We start from the raw sequence: 18,792 nt of genomic DNA, 5'->3' as shown, positions 1-18,792 counted from the left end.
TTATTAAAGACAAATCAAGGTGGAATTGGTGGTATTTTTAGAGACCACAAAGGAAGACTTTTATTGGCATTTGGCAAAAAGAAGACTCATTGGGATATTTCTCAACTTGAACTTGATGCTGTGTTAATCCTTAAGGATTTCATACAACCTTGGATGTTTGAAGCAAAAGGTATTATCATAGAAGGTGACAACATAAATATCATAAATTTTATTCAATCTTCTTTGAATAAGCTCAAGACACATCCTAACACGAGGTATGAAGGAATAGATCTTTCTTTCCTCAATGATTTTAATAAAGTCTTCATTAATCATACTCATAGAGATTGTAATAAAGTAGCGGATGGTTGTGCTACTTTAGCTTTAAGCTTTAACTTTTATTTTGATAGTTTTTCTTTTGCCAACATTCCTTCTAAATTGTCTAAATTAATTAAGAAGGAATGTGAGGCCTTTGCTTCTTGTAACTAGTTTCTTTGTTCTTAATGCCAATTGCTATTTGCATTTTCAAAAAAAAAAAAAAATTATTATTGTTAATAAAAGTAATATTTTATTCAAACTTTTCTTAGGTTTTCTTTAGTAATCAGCACATTTTTACTTCTTGTAAAAGATATTTTTCAAGTATTCTTAGGTATATTTGTCAACTTCGTAGAAGTGAAATAACAAAATTTTTAACATATTTTATTCAAATTTTATCAAAAGCATTAAAATTAAGGCATGAATAAATTTTTTTTACGTAGCTTTTGAAATTGTAATTATAATTTATATTTTTTTCATTTTTTGTATGGCTTTCAAATATTTTTAATAAAAATTTATTTTTTACAACAATATTTAAAAAAAATTTTGGCAGCTTTAAAATATTTAAAAAAAGTTGTACCAACTTAAGAAGTGATACAATTTTGATTTAGAATCGTTAAGATGATTATATACATTTTAAAAAAAATTTATATTTTAAAAAATTATATATGTCATCTAAATATATATAGGGGTATGAAGATAAATTGTTTCCATGCAGCTGCAGCACGGTAGCTCTACAGTTATACTATACAAACAAAATATAATGATTTCTTTAAAGCAACTTTATGTACAATAATTTCACAACCTACTTTACCGACAGCTGCAGCCGTCCCAAAAGAACAATTATTACGTCCTCCGACCGGACGTAGAGAAATGTCCGGTCGGAGGCCAAATCGCGCCAAAAAATGAGAAATACCGAGCAAATACCGAGCAATATCAAACAATAACGAGGAATACCATCACGTGAAGACCCAATACCGAGTTATACCGAGCTATACCGAGCAATACTGAGTTATACAAAAGTTGTACCGAGTTTTTCCTAGAAAAAACTCGGTACAACTCGGTATTCCTCGGTATAACTCGATATTGATCTTCACAAAGCGGTATTCCTCGTTATCATCAAATAATGCCTAGTAATACCGAGCAAATACAGAATTTTTTGATGGAATTTTATCTCCGACAGGACGTTCCTCTACATTCTTACACTGGACCTAATAAAAGTTCGTCCCAAAAGCACCCTCAGGCAACAAGATTGCTGCACCATTATCCATTGTGACGCCCGCTTGCAGGGCGAACTGGCCGAGGCAGACCAATCGGCTTCAGGGTTCTGAGATCGCTACGTACTGTGGGATAGAGGACATCGACGGTCGATTTCCAATCTTATTTCTTCAGCAGTCACATGCTCCTGTCTATTCGTCCTCACTTCTATTCCAAAACACTCCGCTGCTGCTCCTTTATTATCCTTGAGCCATTCGTTTCTCGGTGCTTCCGCTGGAACCCTAAACCTTGATGGAGGCTGCTGCGCTTTCACGGATCGGGTTGGCGGGGTTGGCTGTGATGGGCCAGAACCTAGCCCTTAACATTGCGGAGAAGGGCTTCCCGATCTCCGTTTACAATCGTACGGCGTCAAAAGTTGACGAGACCGTCGGTCGCGCGGCTTCCGAGGGTGGTCTGCCCATATCTGGTCACCACTCTCCTGCTGATTTTGTGCTTTCGATCCAGCGGCCGCGCTCCATTATCATCCTCGTTAAGGCCGGTGCCCCCGTCGACGAGACCATCAACACGCTCTCCCAATTCATGGAGCCCGGCGACGCCATCATAGACGGAGGAAACGAGTGGTACGAGAATACCGAGCGCCGCATCCGTGACGCCGCTGCTTGCGGCCTTCTCTATCTCGGCATGGGCGTCTCTGGCGGCGAAGATGGTGCCCGCCATGGTCCTTCCCTCATGCCTGGAGGATCCTTTCAGGCATACAAAAACATAGAGAAGATCGTTACTCGTGTGGCCGCGCAGGTCGATGACGGACCCTGCGTCACCTATGTGGGGGAGGGCGGCTCCGGAAACTTCGTCAAGATGGTTCATAACGGCATTGAATACGGCGATATGCAGCTCATATCTGAGGCATATGACGTCCTGAAGACCATTGGCGGCCTCTCCAACTCTGAGCTTGCTGAGATTTTTGCTGACTGGAATCTTGGAGAGCTCGAGAGCTTCCTCATCGAGATCACCGCCGATATCTTTAATGTTAAGGATGAACACTGTGAGGGAGATCTAGTTGACAAGATTCTCGATAAGACAGGGATGAAGGGGACGGGCAAATGGACAGTCCAGCAGGCGGCAGATCTTTCCATTGCTGCCCCTACCATTGCCGCTTCTCTTGACTGCCGTTACCTTAGTGGGTTGAAGGAGGAGAGGGTGTCTGCTGCTAGGATTCTAGAAGAGGCTGGGATCAAGGGCGATGTCAATGTAAACACCGGTAGATCCATTGACAAGAAGAGGCTGATTGACGACGTAAGACAGGCTCTGTACGCTTCCAAGATATGCAGCTATGCTCAAGGGATGAACTTACTTAGGGCAAAGAGTGCGGAGAAAGCCTGGAACCTCAATTTGGGGGAATTGGCTAGGATCTGGAAAGGCGGTTGCATCATAAGGGCACGGTTCCTGGACAGGATAAAAAAGGCTTATGAGAGGAACCGGGTTTTGGCCAATTTGATTGTAGATCCAGAGTTTGCGAGGGAGATGGTTCAAAGGCAGGCAGCATGGAGAAGGGTTGTGGGCCTGGCCATTGAAGCAGGGATTAGCACTCCAGGTATGTGCGCCAGCCTTGCTTACTTTGACACATATAGAAGAGCAAGGTTGCCAGCAAATCTGGTCCAGGCACAAAGAGATCTTTTTGGCGCTCATACGTATGAAAGGATAGACCGCCCTGGGTCATTCCACACTGAATGGAAAAAGCTTGCTCGGCAGAACAAGCCGGGTATTGCTGTGCTTAAGTAACGCGACCTTCAGTTGGTTGGTATTTTATCAAATTTAAAATCCTATTTACCGTTTGCTATCGTTGTTTCACCTAGGTAGCCCTTGATTGTAATAATGACGCAACTGCAGAGGTCTCATTGCAGAAAACATTGCTCGAAGCAATTTATTCGCATACCATGAGGTCAATTTTTTCACTATTTTCTTTTGTTTTTTTCCACCTTGATTACTATTTCATGCCTAATGGTATCGTCTCTTTCATGCTTCATCTAAAATCCTGATTCAAGGCTTAAGGTGATTCTGCCTTATATATATATATATATATATTTGTTTAGTTTTTTTTACGAAAACAATGTCATTTTTAATTTTTTTGTATTTCATTAGATTTCTGTGATGTATGTTTTTAATTGGTTTTGTAAATGGCTTTAAGATTGCATAGTTTATGGGAATGAACCGGCATGTTTATCCGTTTTATCTGTGGTGTGTATTAATTACACATCATTTGGTTTAATAGACTGCTTTTATTGGTTGGGTCCTTTGGAATACTTTTGGTGTGCAAGGAGTTCCTTTTAAAATTTTATTGATAAGTTATGCTATAGTTTACCCGTACCCTGCTTATCTATTTGTATACAACTCACAAGCCATCACAGCCACTCGTATAAAACAAATCCTGCTACCTTTACCCGTATGATTTTACTATAGTCTCTGCATGGTTAATGAATGAAATGATTTCTGTGCATTATGTTTAATAATATGAATTGATTATGATAAGCTTTCATGGTATTAGAGAAAAGAGTCCCATGGCTCAACTCTCTCTAGCTCATATCTCCTGGTGCCTTCCTCCCCCTAGCTTCCTTCCTGTTTGCACCTCTCTACTTCATTTGTCCATTGGCAGCTTCAATAACCAACAATTCAAGAAATAATGAAAGCTCTTATCTCAAAATGGGGGATATCTCTATTTCCTCTCTAATAATATTTCTAACATTCAACATCAAAAGCATCATCAATGTCCAACTTACATTAGAGAATCCCCTTGTACGGGGATCAAAAGTTCTCAAATATTTCGGGCTAATGGCTTTGGTGAGTACCTTGATGGATCTATCATTTTCCTTGTAAAGCAAATTATTAGTGACGAAGGTTTTATCACTCGTAGTACTTAATGCAATACATGAGTCTTATAGACGAGAACCTCACATCTGCTTTATATTCTATTACATCCCTTTTGCCATAGGTTCTCACTTTGGACTCTGGCATTGAAATCTTGGACTGCCAATGAACAATGATTGCAAACCCACCAATCATTCTCGCATTAGTTCAACTGAAAATGAACTTCATCACATTGTCATGAAGGATCAGTCTATGATCCAATGCCTATTTGAAATCAAAGCTAAGATTCATAGCATAGCTACAACTGACTCCTCATTAGATCTAAAAGACATAATTCCTTACACCTCGAATTGCCTTCAGCCTCTTAAGCATTCAAGATAGCTATAAGAAGCAATATCCAACCACTAAGTCTAGACGATATCTTTTACCTACTATTCAATTAAGGAATAAACTTTGCTAATGAAGTTGAATGAGTTCTCCAACTACTTAAGATGTCGAAACCCAATGTGGTACTTGTAACAACTAGGGACAGATGGATAGCTCAATTCTTTAATCTTGCTTCAAGCTAAGCTCGAAACAACTCTAACACAGACAAGCTTGGTTGACTTTTAACATTTTTATATAGGTGAGCTAGCTCTAGATATGTGGTGAACGGGGTTATTCAACAATCAAGTGTTGGCATCGTTAAGACCTCAATTACAATAGTCCCAACTATAATCTCATGCTCTCTTTGTTGAATCACCCATATCCATTGTCGACTGGTATGTCGACTGGTATCTCGACTATAGGGAAAACTCTCATTTTACCTTTGACTCACTGGCCATGGTATTCTTTCTACATTGATCAATAAGCTACTTGTCTCCCAACTACTTCATGTCCCAAACATTCATGTTAATGGCGCAAAATGGCGTGCGCTATGGCGTATGGCGCAGCATGGCACATGTATGGTGTTATTTGCTTGGAGTGGCGCGATGCATCAAAATAACTCGCACTATTTGCGCCATGCATGAGCAATGGTGCATGATGCAATGCGTAAATAATGTGCACAATTTTATTAATATGTTATAAATTGTAAACTATAAATTATAATTATAATTTTAAGATTTATATATTAATATTATAATTAATTATTTGATAATTAAATAAAAAAATTAATAAAATATCAAAAAATTTAACTTTTTGTTGGATTCAAAGTTGTCATTTTTGCTATTTGGTAGGATTTAAACTAAATTATGCTTAAATCCTGCTCAAATATATCAATGTAAGTTTCTGTAAAATTTAAAGTTGTCATTTTTGCTATTTGGCCAGATATTTATGCTTAAATCTTGCTAAAATCAACATATTATTTACTATTTAAAGGTATTATATATAAATATATTAAAATTATTTTATAATCTGTGCCATGTTTAAAATTGCGTGCGCCGCGCCGTGCATTTTTCATTATGACTCTACAAAGAACTTTGCGCCATGGTCCGCCATTCGCCATTTGACATGTAAGGTCCCAAACCCTTCTAGAACCTTGTATCAGTTCACCAACTCACTACTGAAAATTCTATGTTTGTCTTCTTTGATGCCACTAGCTACAAAATCGAGGACTCAAAGTCAAACTAAATTCTCATAAAGGGACCCTTCCATAAGGGATCTATCCAGCCTTTTTCCCCTCAACCATCTTTGTAGTTGTCTAGTAATCTCACCCTGCTCTCTCTCCAATCAACCTTAGATCTTTTCCATGTCGACTCGATACTCCAACTTTTTATATAAGCCAACAATGCTTATTCCTCTCAACCCATCTCCTTGTACATCGTGCTACCCAACTAAGAGTCCTAGATGATGCAGGACTACAATGCTTTTAAATGAATGCGCTAAGAACTTGCACGATTGTGATAAGAACAAACAACAATTAAGTCTATTAGCAATCAAAATGATAAAAGAAAATGCAAGAGGGGTAGCTATGCTTAGGCTAAATCACATACTAAGCACTTGAATTATCAAAACAACTTAGAATTTCAACAACATGCGAATTAAGTAGTTATTCAACAAAACTCCCTAGTCTAAATTTGAGATAAACAACATAGAAAGTAAACTCAAATCCTACGTTTACTAAGTGGAGGCAAAAGGCGGAGTACGAGAACTTTGGGATTAAATCACCACCTTCAAGGTTAGCAAATTAGAAAGATAAATGAAGAGGAAAGAAATTCACCCTTGTTATTATCCCGAAACAATTTGTCACTGGTAAGTTGCTCGTCGATGGCCTTCGAAAGCGTGAAGATGATACGGTCCACGTACTCTTCAATGGAATTATCGACTTCCGGGTTGAAGTCGAACTGTCGAAGGTGGAGTGGAGGGTGTTGACGTTCCCTTGCTCGTCGTAAGAAAATATGTAGTCATGCTCCAGATCGGCCATTCTTTGGTGTCGAAGGGGTTGATCCGTGGATGAAGATTGTGGTTGCTTCCGTTGAACACTTCTCGAGAGAGAAAGAAGTTTCTCTCAAGAGTTGAAGCAGGGAAGCGGGCAAGGGTGGCCGACTAATGAAGGAGGGTAGGGGATTAAGTTAGGTTCATATTTTGTGGAGGAAAATTAATTCAAACAACTTCCTAATTAATGCTCTTGATTGAGAGGAATTAAGGAAGGGAGAGAGAGAGAGGGGTGGCGGGATAGAGTGAGGGAGAGGGATTCAATTTAATTCCAATTGGGGAAATTATCTTTGGAAAGAAACTAAATAGGTGGGGGCATGGGGGGATTTTGGCCAAGAGGGGTGGAGGGGAAATAGGAATTATTTCCAAGAGAGCTTAGTGGAATTTTGGAAACAATTCCAATTAGATCGAGGAGGAGGAGGAGGAGGAGGAGGAGGGGTTTGGTAGTCGACAGCTATGGGGTGAGGGTGGAGGGGTTTATGAAGGCAATCAATGCTTTCTTAAATGAATAAATTAAATTTGGAATGAAAATGGTGAGTGAAGATGGAGGGAAACCAAGGGGAGGCTAACGACTTGCGGTTTGGCCGTGGGTAGTGGTGGGGGAAAGAGAGATAGGCTCGGGTGGTGGTGGAGATGAGGGGTTTATCCGGTGGTGAGGGTGAGGCTAAAGTGGCCGGTAGCTTGGCCTTGAGGTGGTGAGGGGGATGGTGGGCCGGAGGTGTTGGGTGGGGAAGAGGGGGAAGACAAAATAAGAGAACTAATCATGAGCCCAGACTCTTCTAAGGCTGGTGGGTGATGCGATTTCCTCTCCAAGGGTTCTCTCCCAAGGAACTCAAACAATGGAAATTTTTTATTATTTAATTATTAAACATGAAAAGAGAACATGAGGGCTATATATAACCTCATACAAAGGACTCAGAATAAAAAAGACGACAATGCCCTTTAGGCTTACACACGACTTCCTTTAAGTAAGGGGTAAGAGCAGAAAAAAATAAAAGCAAATACAATCATAAAATAATAAAAGACAAATACATAATACTACTAAAAAATATTTCAACTCGATCGTGGCCGTATATCTACGACCACGTCTCTGACGGACTTTCCAAGCTCCGATGTCACTTATTTATTTGCTTCTTGAGTTAGCATGTTCCGTGGGGTTTATGCGATAGTATGGCAGGTTAGGGAGGGAGACTCCAGGGATAAAGTCTATGATATGCTGAATGTCTCTAAGTGGAGGTAACTGATCTGGGAGATCATCGGAAAAGACATCAGCAAACTGGCCTAGATTAGGTTGAACTTCCTGAGGGATTGGGTCGTCACACTCAGTGGGAATCTCACGACCGACTAAGGCATACAGGGGTGCTCCTTGAGCAATCTCAGAATCCAGAACCTTGGCGATGACTAGGTTCAGTACATTCTTGGACTTGTTATGGTTGGATTTGGAGTCATCCTTAACCCGGTTCTGCGATGATAAAAGCTTGATCTTTTTACCCTCATGTTCAAACACGCAGGTGTTCGAACGCCCATAGATGTGGATATCGTTGTCAAAAATCTAAGGATACAACAGTGATGCAGTTGCCACTATCCACTATGAACTTATAGTTCTTATCCTTGATTTTGGTGTAGGTGTGAAAAATCGCAGTCCTACGCCAGTCATCAGTGGGAGCAAGGTGTGACAACGCACATCTCACCTCGCAGATGGGAGATGTGTCCAGTTTTTGAAGGCAATGGAGGACAACAGTGTCATCATCCTCGAAGAATTCGCCTTCATCTTCCACTTGGTGGATCTAATCAATCTTGGGCTCAAAATCGTCCTTAGTGATCTCCTCGATAATCGAGATTTTATATGGACTGGAGCACTGAGAAGCGATATACCCATATCCCTGGCATCGAAAGCAGTTGGTCCCAGGACTGGACCGAGGGGTATCCGGGGTGGGAGGTTTAGTCCTAAAATCAGATCGAGGTGCAGGAGGACCAGTGGGTGGTCGGGTAGTGCTCTCTGGGGTCAGTTGGGTAGTAAGAGTGTGAGTGGAGCTATCGGAAGGTTTGTAGGAAGGCCTAGAGTCATTGGATAGACTCGGGTGCTAGGAACGGGTTTCCTCTTGATCTAACACTAGGGTGTAGGCATTGACAAGTGTAGTGATGTTCCAGGCAAACAATTTGTTGCGAAGATCCTCTTGCAACCCAATACGAAATATAGACAAGATTTGCGTGGGGGTGGTAGAGGTCTCCCCTTTGCAGCGAATCATGTAGTCATCAAAGGACGCAATGTACTCTTTAACTGGTTTGTTGCCTTGAGTCAGCCTATTCCACCTATCCAACAATCTGGGGAAGTATGAGGGAGGCAAGTACTTCTGCTTAAGTTTATGCTTCATGGATGGCCAGTCAGTGATGGGATACTCGTTTCGGGCTTCTTTAAGGCTTTCTAAATTGGACCATAACTGACTTGCCCTACCCGTGAGCTTCATCTTAGCAAAACTAACATTCCTACCCTCAGAGATATTATACCACTTGAAGAAGCTATCAATACCTTTGGCCCAGTCTAGAAAGAGCTGGGGATAGATGGTTCCTTCAAAGGTAGGAGCATCGACTTTCATGTTCTTCATCAGTGTTATGTCAGGTCATGGTTATGGTTGTGTGCATACTAAGGAGCTCGATGAGTGGCACGATGCAGCCTCTCATCTTGATAGGTATCATCCCTATACATAGAAGGAGGTCTAGATGGGGTGTAGGGGGTTGGATGATCCCTAGAGCGTTCAAGTGTGTCAAAACATTTAGTTGTGTCCATACGAAGTTCAGCTAGGTAGGCTTGATTCTCTTTAAGTTGCTTGCTAATTGTAGTCATTTGACCAACCAGTTAGTCTAAAGTCTTTCCAAGTTGTTCCGGGTCCATTGGGATTCACTACGGAACTCCTATGGTGACTAGGATGTAAAGGACAACAATTTATATGAATGAAAACACACTTAAAGCTTACAAAATGTATGCAATAATTGTATGGACAACAAACATAAAAGGTGCTAAATGAAAGGAATGCAATGTTGGAACAACTAACAAAGCTTAACGATGGTAAAAAGAACTCTACGATGGATCCTAGCACATGCACTAAGAGCAAACCATGCTCTGATACCAGATGATGCCTGACTATAATGCTTTTAAAGGAATGCGCTAAGAACTTGCACGATTGTGATAAGAACAAACAACAATTAAGACTATTAGCAATCAAAACTATAAAAGAAAACGTAAGAGGGGTATCTACGCTTAGGCCAAATCACATGCTAAGCACTTGAATTATCAAAACAACTTAGAATTTCAACAACATGCGAATTAAATAATTATTCAACAAAAATCCCTAATCTAACATTGAGATGAGCAACATAAAAAGTAAACTCAAATCCTACGTTTACTAAGCGCATGCAGAAGGCGACGCACGAGAACTTTGTGATTAAATCACCACCTACAAGGTTAGCATATTAGAAAGATAAATGAAGAGGGAACAAATTCACCCTTTCTATTGTCCTGAAACAATTTGTCACTGGACGTTGGCAAGTTGCTCGTCGATGGCCTCCGAAAGCGTGAAGATGATGCGGTCCACGTACTCTTCAATGGAATTATCGACTTCCGGGTTGAAGTCGAAGAAGGTGGAGTGGTGGATGTTGACGTTCCCTTACTCGTCGTAAGTGAATCCGTAGTCAAGCTATGGATCGGCCATTCATCGGTGTCGAAGGGGTTGATGCGTGGAAGAAGTTTGTGGTTGCTTCCCTTGAAGACTTCTCGAGAGAGAAAGAAGTTTCTCTCAAGAGTTGAAGCGGGGAAGCGGGGAAGCGGGCAAGGGTGGCCGGGCAATGAAGGAGGGTAGGGGATTAAGTTAGGTTCAGATTTTGTGGAGGGAAATTAATTCAAATAACTTCCTAATTAATCCTATTGATTGAGAGGAGTTAAAGATGGGAGAGAGAGAGAGAGGGGCGGCGGGAAAGAGAGAGGGAGAGCGATTCAATTTAATTCCATTGGAGAAATTATCTTTGGAAAGAAATTAAATAGGTAGGGGCATGGGGGGATTTCGGCCAAGAGGGATGGAGGGGAAATAGGAATTATTTCCAAGAGAGCTTAGTGGAATTTTGGAAACAATTACAATTAGATCCAAGAGAGGGGGCCGGCGGCTATGGGGTGAGGGTGGAGGGTTTATGAAGGCAATCAATGCTTCCTTAAATGAATAAATTAAATTTGGAATGAATGATTTCATCCCAATTTAATTTAAAATTCAAATAGGTTATGAATTTGGAAATTTCCTAAAATAGGATTTAGAATTTAGGCAACTATTTCAAATGCAAATAGATTTGAATTTGATTAATAATTCGGTTACCTAAAATAAGAAACCTAATTTAGGAAAGGCTTGATGGTGAGTGAAGATGGAAGGAAACCAAAGGGAGGGCTGGCGGCTTGCGGTTTGGCCGTGGGTGGTGTTGGGGGAAAGAGAGGTAGGCTCGGGTGGTGATGCAGATGTGGGGTTTATCCGACGGTGAGGGTGAGGCTAAAGTGTTCGGCGGCTTGGGGTGGTGAGGGGGATGGTGGGCCGGAGGTATTTGGTGGAGGGAAGACGAAATAAGAGAACTAACCATGAGCCCAGACTCTTCCAAGGCTGGTGGGTGATGCGATTCCCTTTTCAAGGGGTTTCTCTCCCTAGCACTCTCAAGCTCTCACACAGGAACTCAAACAATGGAAAATTTTTATCATTTAATCTTTAAACATGAAAAGAGAACATAAGGGCTATATATAGTCTCATACAAAGGAGTCAAAATTAAAAAAGACGACAATGCCCTTTGGGCTTACACATGACCTCCCTTAAGGGGTAAGAGCGGAAAATAACAAAAGCAAATACAATCATAAGATAATAAAAGACAAATACATAATACTAATAAAAAATACATCGACTTGATCGTGGCCGTAGATCGGCGGCCACGTCTCTGATAGACTTTCTAAGCTCCGATGTACCCATTACTAGATTTCCATTTGCTGCATCCACGTCACATAGTTATATACCTCTAAAACTCATCCATTGTGATGTATAGGGAACCTATCCAACTATCTCTAATCATAGATAGAAATTTATATTTATTTTATTGATGACTTCTCTTGATTCTATTGGGAATTTCCTATGAAAAACAAATATGAAACAATCTCTAACTTCATTTAGTTCAAAAACTTGGTTGAATGAAAATTCAATATAAAATTTAAATACTTAGTTCTAATGAAGATGGAGAATACACTAATTCTAACATTCAAGCATTATTTTTCACATGGGTTCAACATATCTCTATGCCCTTGAATAAAATCGAGTAGCCGAACACAAAGATTGTCATCTCATCAAAATGATTGGCATGCTAATGCTTGAAGCCGAATTGATTCGGTAGATATAATAGTGTTAATGGCTTTCTACCTATTAAATAGGTTGCCCTCTCCAACAACCAAATATTTATCTATATATTTGCTACTGTGCAACAAATTACCACCAAATTCTCATACAAATATTTGTATGCCAATGCTTTCTGTGGCTCTGCTTATATTGTTGACAAATTGATGCCTAACTCAACTAGTTGCATCTTCATTAATATGCTTCTTCACAGAAATACTACAAATGTCATGACCCCAATTTAAGTAAAACCTTTATATCCCCATAATGCACTGTTCAATTAAGATACATTCCGTCATCACAACTCGTTACATCAAGCGTAGAATCTCAACTATATATTACTTATCAAACACCTCAAATATACCACCCCATCTCTCTCCATTCTTCGCTGGATATAAATTCCCATTAACTACTCTTAGGTGATCAATGAATGTTGTATACAATATGATATAAATGCATGGGTTGTATCTCCCTCTGGTTGCCAGTTGCATAGGTCAGAAGGTTTGGAATATCCCCAATTCTTAATGGTTTGGTTGTATCACACACAAAGACACGGATTTGCTATTTTATTTTAAATGCTTAGATGTTGTTGAATAATATTTATTCAGTGGATGATACTTAACTTTACTAGCATCTCTATCTGCTGAGCTGAGAATCTATTAGTGAGAATTGAGAATAGAATGATTAGAGAGGAAAGAGTAAGCTGGAGGAATCTCCACTATCTTTAAAAAAATATAGGAAGTAGGACTCTAGAGGCCCAAAAGACATAGAAGAGTCTAAAAGGTCTAAAAAAGGGTCCCAAATTGGTCCCACCCTTTGTTCATAGGGTTTTGAGGGCAACAAGAAAGTTTTTCTTGCAAAAGTAAACATATATGTTACACCTAGAATACTCGTATAACACTACACGCTAATCCAGGACATGTGTTACCTCTTGTTAGGCTGTAAGAGGGCGAAGTCTATGTCTGGTGAGCTGTTTGTGTCATTGAGCAAGTTCAAGAGAGGCGAGTAGGTGTAGGGAGAATCTATGAGAGATTCCTGAGAGGAGATGAATCCGTACTTGACGAGTCATCTAATCAGGTTGTCGATTGGCGTAGGGAGTTCAAGGTCGCTTTGTCATGAAAGGCGAGTAGAGTTGTTTGCGGGGATGAAGAGTCCTTGAGCCGAGTAGTGACAGTCGAATGGAGTGTGAAGTCCTTGAGGTAGGCACTTTCCTATAGTTGAGTTTGGTGAGCTCAGAGGGGAGATCTGATTGAGATATGTGGCGATCTATTTGCTTAATTTGGAACTTCCTAGTCACCCAACATAGGGCGAGCCTTTGGCGGATGTGGGCGAGTAATTCCTGTTGTTCTCTTTGGGCGAGTTCCTCTGGTGGTCCCGGGCATGTCCTTTTAGGGATTCTCCTGAGAGGGAATACACTCATCACGACTTAGTCGCTATCTGTCAAAACACTTGAGAAGCTGATGATGGCTATATAGATGGAACTAGGTGCTGACACTGTATCACATCATTACTGATTTGGTAATTTAGATTCCACTGATATGGATGTTTCCATCTTCTATCTGTTGTTGATTGCTTGCCTTAATGAAGTGGGGTTGCTATGATCCATTTTAAATGGGTTCATTGTAGTTGTGATTTTGTTGTTCCATTATAATTCTGTAATATTTGGCACTGTAGTAAAACAAGAAGGGTTTAATTGGGCATTTGTTGCAATCCAGTTGTTTAGGTTGGTTTTTACTGAATCTGAATTGTTACTTTTTTACTAATTTTTGAAATTCGCTGTTGTGGTGAAACGAGATTGAGCAGAACTGGACTAGTCCCAAATAAAGCACTTTTGTTTACACAATCGATGCCCCTACTCTTTCATGAAGATTGCTCGAGCTTTCAGCTTGCCATCAACACAAAAATTTCATATCTTCAACTGCCTCAACTCTTGATTTAAGAAGATAGATGTTAGGGCATTGCAAATCCTTCCACTTGTTACTTCTCCAAGCTGCCAACAACCGCCCGCATTTATCCTTCTTCTTTCGTGCTACCAACTGTAAGCCTTTCCCTACTTTAGCTAAAGAATCAACTGCAACAATAGTGAATCATCATCTCCCTCCTCTTCTTCCTTGTATTCTCTTTCCTCTTTATTATCCTTGAGATACTGTTGGTTTATCCTCTCCATGCAATTTGGTGAAAGGTTATTAACTCTTTAACTTTACAGTAGATTAATTATTGTGTTAATTATTATGTAAGTTGGATTGGGTTAATATAGATTTTAATTAGATGTCAGAAATCATCTTTCAATTTTTGCAATTGGAAAAAAATTATAATTTAATGTTCATAAAGATAGGTTTAATCTTTACAATAATTATAATTAGTTGGTGTTGATTATGGAGTAACCTTGGTAGCACATATATTAATTCACTATTTGATTTTATATGCTTGTATTTATGTATCATGTATATATGATACATTGATAGTCACCCGTCTGTTTAGATCTTGTGAGAGCGTGATTCCAAGTATTGCAACTCAAGGTAGGTTATTTTTTTATTGAATGGTAAATGTTTCATTCTTTGTTAGGAGCATTTTTCTTAATGTTTGTAATACGCTTCTTAGTAATTGATAAATTGTCAGTCATGTCGTTTACATTTTGTTATCATCGTACATTGTATAAAGTGTGAAAACATATATAGATTTTTTCGAAGTTTTACAATGGAAAAAAATCAAAACTATTTAAGGTAAGGAAAAAAAGTCCCTAGATGGGCAGCGGCTAGAAGAGGAAGTGGAGGCACACATATTTCAATTTAAGGGTCATAAGAGGATAATTCAATGTTTAGAATCGTTAATCAATGCGCTCAAGGATCTCTACCAAGATTTGTTGACTTCTAGGTTCCGTGATTATTCAAAACTCTCTCAAACTAGATCATATAAATATACTATTCCTAAATTGCTTATAATATTTTTGAACATAAGGTTGTAGAGTCCTTTGGTGAGAATGTCTGTAAATTTAATTCCTGTTGGCATATATAGAGTGCAAATCAACACACTTTCGAGTTTCTCTCCATATGCTTGGTAAGATCATTGTATACTGGATTATAAATGATTCTGATGGTAGATTTATTGTCAGCTTATATCTTTATTGATCATTTTCATTTGATATTTAAATATTCTAAAATGATTATGAATCATAGAAGCTCATTGATTTTTTTGATAATAACTTTATATTCAAATTCAACGTTTTATCTTGAAACAACAGTTATTTCTTGCTTCTCTCAGTCATGAGATTTCTTCCCAAAAAAAGTGCAGTATCCATTCGTGGATCTTTTATACAGTAATGATCTTATACAGTTTGCATCAAGACATCTTTCAATTTATAAAAAATCATTCTTTTTATAGAAATTTCATTTACCAGGATTTGATTTAAGGTATAATCTATAAGCAGCTTGAAGATGGTTTTTTAGTTTGTGCATTAATTGACTAATGAGACTCATTGTAAATGTGTTATGTGGATTAGTGTGAGATAGATCATTTTTCTAAATAATTTTTGATATTATCAATTCTCATTTTTTTTTCTTCATCTCTGTTCAATATTTGACTTGATTTAGTTGATATTTCACAAGATTTATAATCAATTATTATTAAATTTTTTTCCAAAAGATTCAAGACATTTTTGTTTTATAGGAACATGTCTTATTTTAACTAAGCAACTTTGATTTGCAAGAAGTATATGAGTATTCTTAATTTTATGATTTCAAATTATTCAGCATGATTTTTTTTTTTGAGAAACATCTTTTCTCTATTGTCATCTCCTATGATAATTATATCATATAATGAGAATTGAGATTTTACCTTTAGTTGAGCATTTTATGAAGGGGGTATGATATCCTTAGCTTTGTTTGTATCCAGCTTTATTCATGATTTTTGTGAATATGTCAAATCATGCTTTTAAAGATTGTTTAAGGTCATATAGAGCTTTTGTAATTTGTACACTTTGTTTTTATAAATGAACTATCAAATTTAGGTGATAGATTCATGCAGACTTTTTCTTTAACATTCTTATATAGAAAAGCATTCTTTATATCATACCACTGTGTTGACCACCCATGATTGACTACGAGAGAAATTAAGATACATATGATATACATTTTCATAATAAGAACAAACATTTATTGGTAGTCAATTCTATTGGAATGAGTATATCATTTGATTGCCAATCTTTTTTTTATGCTGATCTAGGTTTTTGCTTTTCTATATTTTATAAAAAAATTCATATACATCCTATCATTTTCTTCCCTTTTAATAGTTCAACAATTTTCCAAGTAATTTTTTCTCAAAGTATTCATCTCTTTCCCAATGGCATCATTCCAATTCTTATTTTCAAGCGTCTGAAATAGAGTTGTGGTATTGTAATATAGTTAGAGTTGATATTTATAAGGTTTTATGAGTAGGAGAAATTTTTTGAAAAAATGTGTATTGGGAGATGGGATACAGAGGGGAATATATAGTGATGAGTTAATGATTCGTACTTGATAATCTTTCTAAATTTTGGACTTGCTGGAGATTTTGGTTAGGTTTATTCTTTTTATTAAAGTGGTACAATATTTAAATTTTTTTACGTTTGTGTTGTAGGAATGTCAACGTGAAAGATATTTCAACAAATTTATCTTCTAGTTGAGAGTTCTCCTCTCGAAGATAAGTGTGTTTGAAAAAACTTTGCTTCTTATAAAAGGTGACATCTTTTGAAGTTTCTTTTTTGTTAGTTTTATTTTTTTATGGTGGAAATACTTACAATGTATTAAAGGATTCATGTCATGATTATTTGATAAGTTTTATGCTGGCTGTTAACTACTTAATACAACACCCCACTTTTCTCATCCAACACTTGAGACCTAGCAACGATAGTGTTTAATATGTCGGGTAGGTCTAAAGTTTTACGCTGTCATAGGTTACGATGTGATACTAATGTTTCTCAAAATCAATTTGGATTCATTCCGGGTAGGTCTACTATGGAAGCTATACTTCTATTGAGAGGTTTGATTGAGAAGCATAGAGAGAATAAGGAGGATCTTCATATGTTATTTATTGATTTAGAGAAAGTATATGATAAAGTTCCAAGAGAAGTGCTATGGAAAGTTATAGAAAAGAAATGAGTTAATAATACTTTTATTCAAGTTATTAGGGATATGTATGCAGGTGCTATTACTTGTGTTCAAACACAAGGTGGTTTAACCAAGTATTTTTTCTAATTCTGTTAGATTACATCAAGGATTAGCCTTACACCTATATCCTTTTGCTTTAGTCATGGATGTTCTCACTAGACATTTGCAAGATGTTTTACTTAGGTGTATGCTTTTTTCTAATGATATTATTCTTGTTGATAGTACTAGAGAGGGAGTTGAAGGTTAACTTAAGTTATGGAGGTCAACATTAGAGTTTAAAGGTTTTCATTTGAGTAGATCTAAAGCTCAATATATGGCATGTAATTTTAGTAGTATTAGATAGAGGAGGGTTTGTGACTTTGGGGAGATCAAGTCATTAATAAGAGCATGTTTTAGATATCTTGGGTCTATTGTTTAAAGTGATTGTGAAATAGATATGGATATTATTAGCAGAATTTAAGTTGGATGGTTGAAGTGGAGGAATGCATCAGACTCGTTGTGTGATATAAAAGTCCCCTTCAAACTTAAGAGAAAATTATATAAGATGGTGGTGAAACCTATAATAATTTATGGTGCAGAATGTTGCTCATTCAAAGAGAAGCATAATATTAAGTGTTGTAGAGATGAGAATGCCCAGATAGATGAGTTGCTTTATTCTTAGAGATAGGATACGAAATGAGTATATACATGAAAAGGTTGGAGTGGCTCCAGTGGAAGATAAGATTAGAGAGTCTTCTTAAATGATTTTGTCACATAAAATGGTGGCCTTCCGATGACCAGGTTAGGAAAGTAGATTTATTAGATTTGACTTATGTTAAGTAAGGTAGAGGAAGACCTAAAAGGGCATGGTTATAAAATATTAGAAATGACATTTCTATTTTAGATTTAAATGAAAATTTGACTCTTAAGTCGTAACAGGACACAATGAAGAAAAATGATTCATGTAACCGACCCCATGTATTGGGATAAAGGCTTGATGCTGTTGGTGGTGGTGTTGTTGTTGTATAGTGGTAAACTGGTAATAATCCTCCTTTTAAATAGAGAATGATCAAGAAAGAGACATTTAAAAGTTTTAAGATCCATGTTACTCCTATGTTCTTTGTGGGTTTGAAAATAGAGAATGCTTTTAAATATTTTTGAAAGATTTTTTTGAGAGAAAATCATTTGTGGGGAAGAATTTAGCCATATAGGCTATAGAACTTTTGAAGCAAAATCACTTTTGAGGTTATTCTATTAATTAAATATACAACAATTGGCAAGGTTGTGAAAACCGGACCGGACAAAGAACCGGAAGAAGGAGAGGTTCAAGGCTCGACCGGTTCGATCGGTCAAACCGGGGTCGAACCGGATGATGTAATAAATACTAATATTATTAAAAATTTATAACATTAATAGAATAGTTACGTGAATTTAACATCAAATAATATAATTCTAAGAATTTAAATTATATAATT

At 37.8% G+C, this 18,792-nt stretch overlaps 1 protein-coding gene across 3 annotated transcripts; it reads left to right on the top strand.

The window, feature by feature from the left end:
- The first annotated feature begins 1,576 nt into the window (after positions 1 to 1,576).
- On the top strand, positions 1,577 to 16,875 carry LOC110115606 (6-phosphogluconate dehydrogenase, decarboxylating 1, chloroplastic). 3 transcript variants are annotated; one of them, XM_028696600.1, is made up of 3 exons: positions 1,577 to 3,268; positions 3,367 to 3,448; positions 13,998 to 14,351. In XM_028696600.1, exons 1-3 carry the CDS (start codon positions 1,801 to 1,803, stop codon positions 14,131 to 14,133), a joined length of 1,686 nt encoding a protein of 561 aa, XP_028552433.1. In that variant the 5' UTR covers positions 1,577 to 1,800; the 3' UTR covers positions 14,134 to 14,351. The 3 variants fall into 3 exon arrangements, with proteins under 3 accessions (XP_028552433.1, XP_028552434.1, XP_020704536.1); XM_028696601.1 differs by lacking the exon at positions 13,998 to 14,351 and adding an exon at positions 16,809 to 16,875 and having other exon boundaries at positions 1,579 to 3,268; XM_020848877.2 differs by lacking the exon at positions 13,998 to 14,351 and having other exon boundaries at positions 1,581 to 3,268; positions 3,363 to 3,464.
- Positions 16,876 to 18,792: the final 1,917 nt, after the last annotated feature.

Source organism: Dendrobium catenatum, unplaced genomic scaffold, assembly GCF_001605985.2.
Source record: "Dendrobium catenatum unplaced genomic scaffold, ASM160598v2 fragScaff_scaffold_777, whole genome shotgun sequence".
Taxonomy (NCBI): domain Eukaryota; kingdom Viridiplantae; phylum Streptophyta; class Magnoliopsida; order Asparagales; family Orchidaceae; genus Dendrobium; species Dendrobium catenatum.
The sequence above is the reverse complement of the archived record's forward strand: the minus strand, read 5'-3'. Positions and strand labels throughout refer to the sequence as shown.

Bases quoted from the DNA above. Each gene is read 5' to 3' on its own strand.
- LOC110115606 (XM_028696600.1), top strand. From the start codon at position 1,801: ATGGAGGCTGCTGCGCTTTCACGGATCGGGTTGGCGGGGTTGGCTGTG. The intron at 3,269-3,366 runs GTATTGCTGTGC...TCACCTAGGTAG, and splicing joins TGCTCGGCAGAACAAGCCGG to CCCTTGATTGTAATAATGAC. The intron at 3,449-13,997 runs GTCAATTTTTTC...GAGATTGAGCAG, and splicing joins ATTTATTCGCATACCATGAG to AACTGGACTAGTCCCAAATA.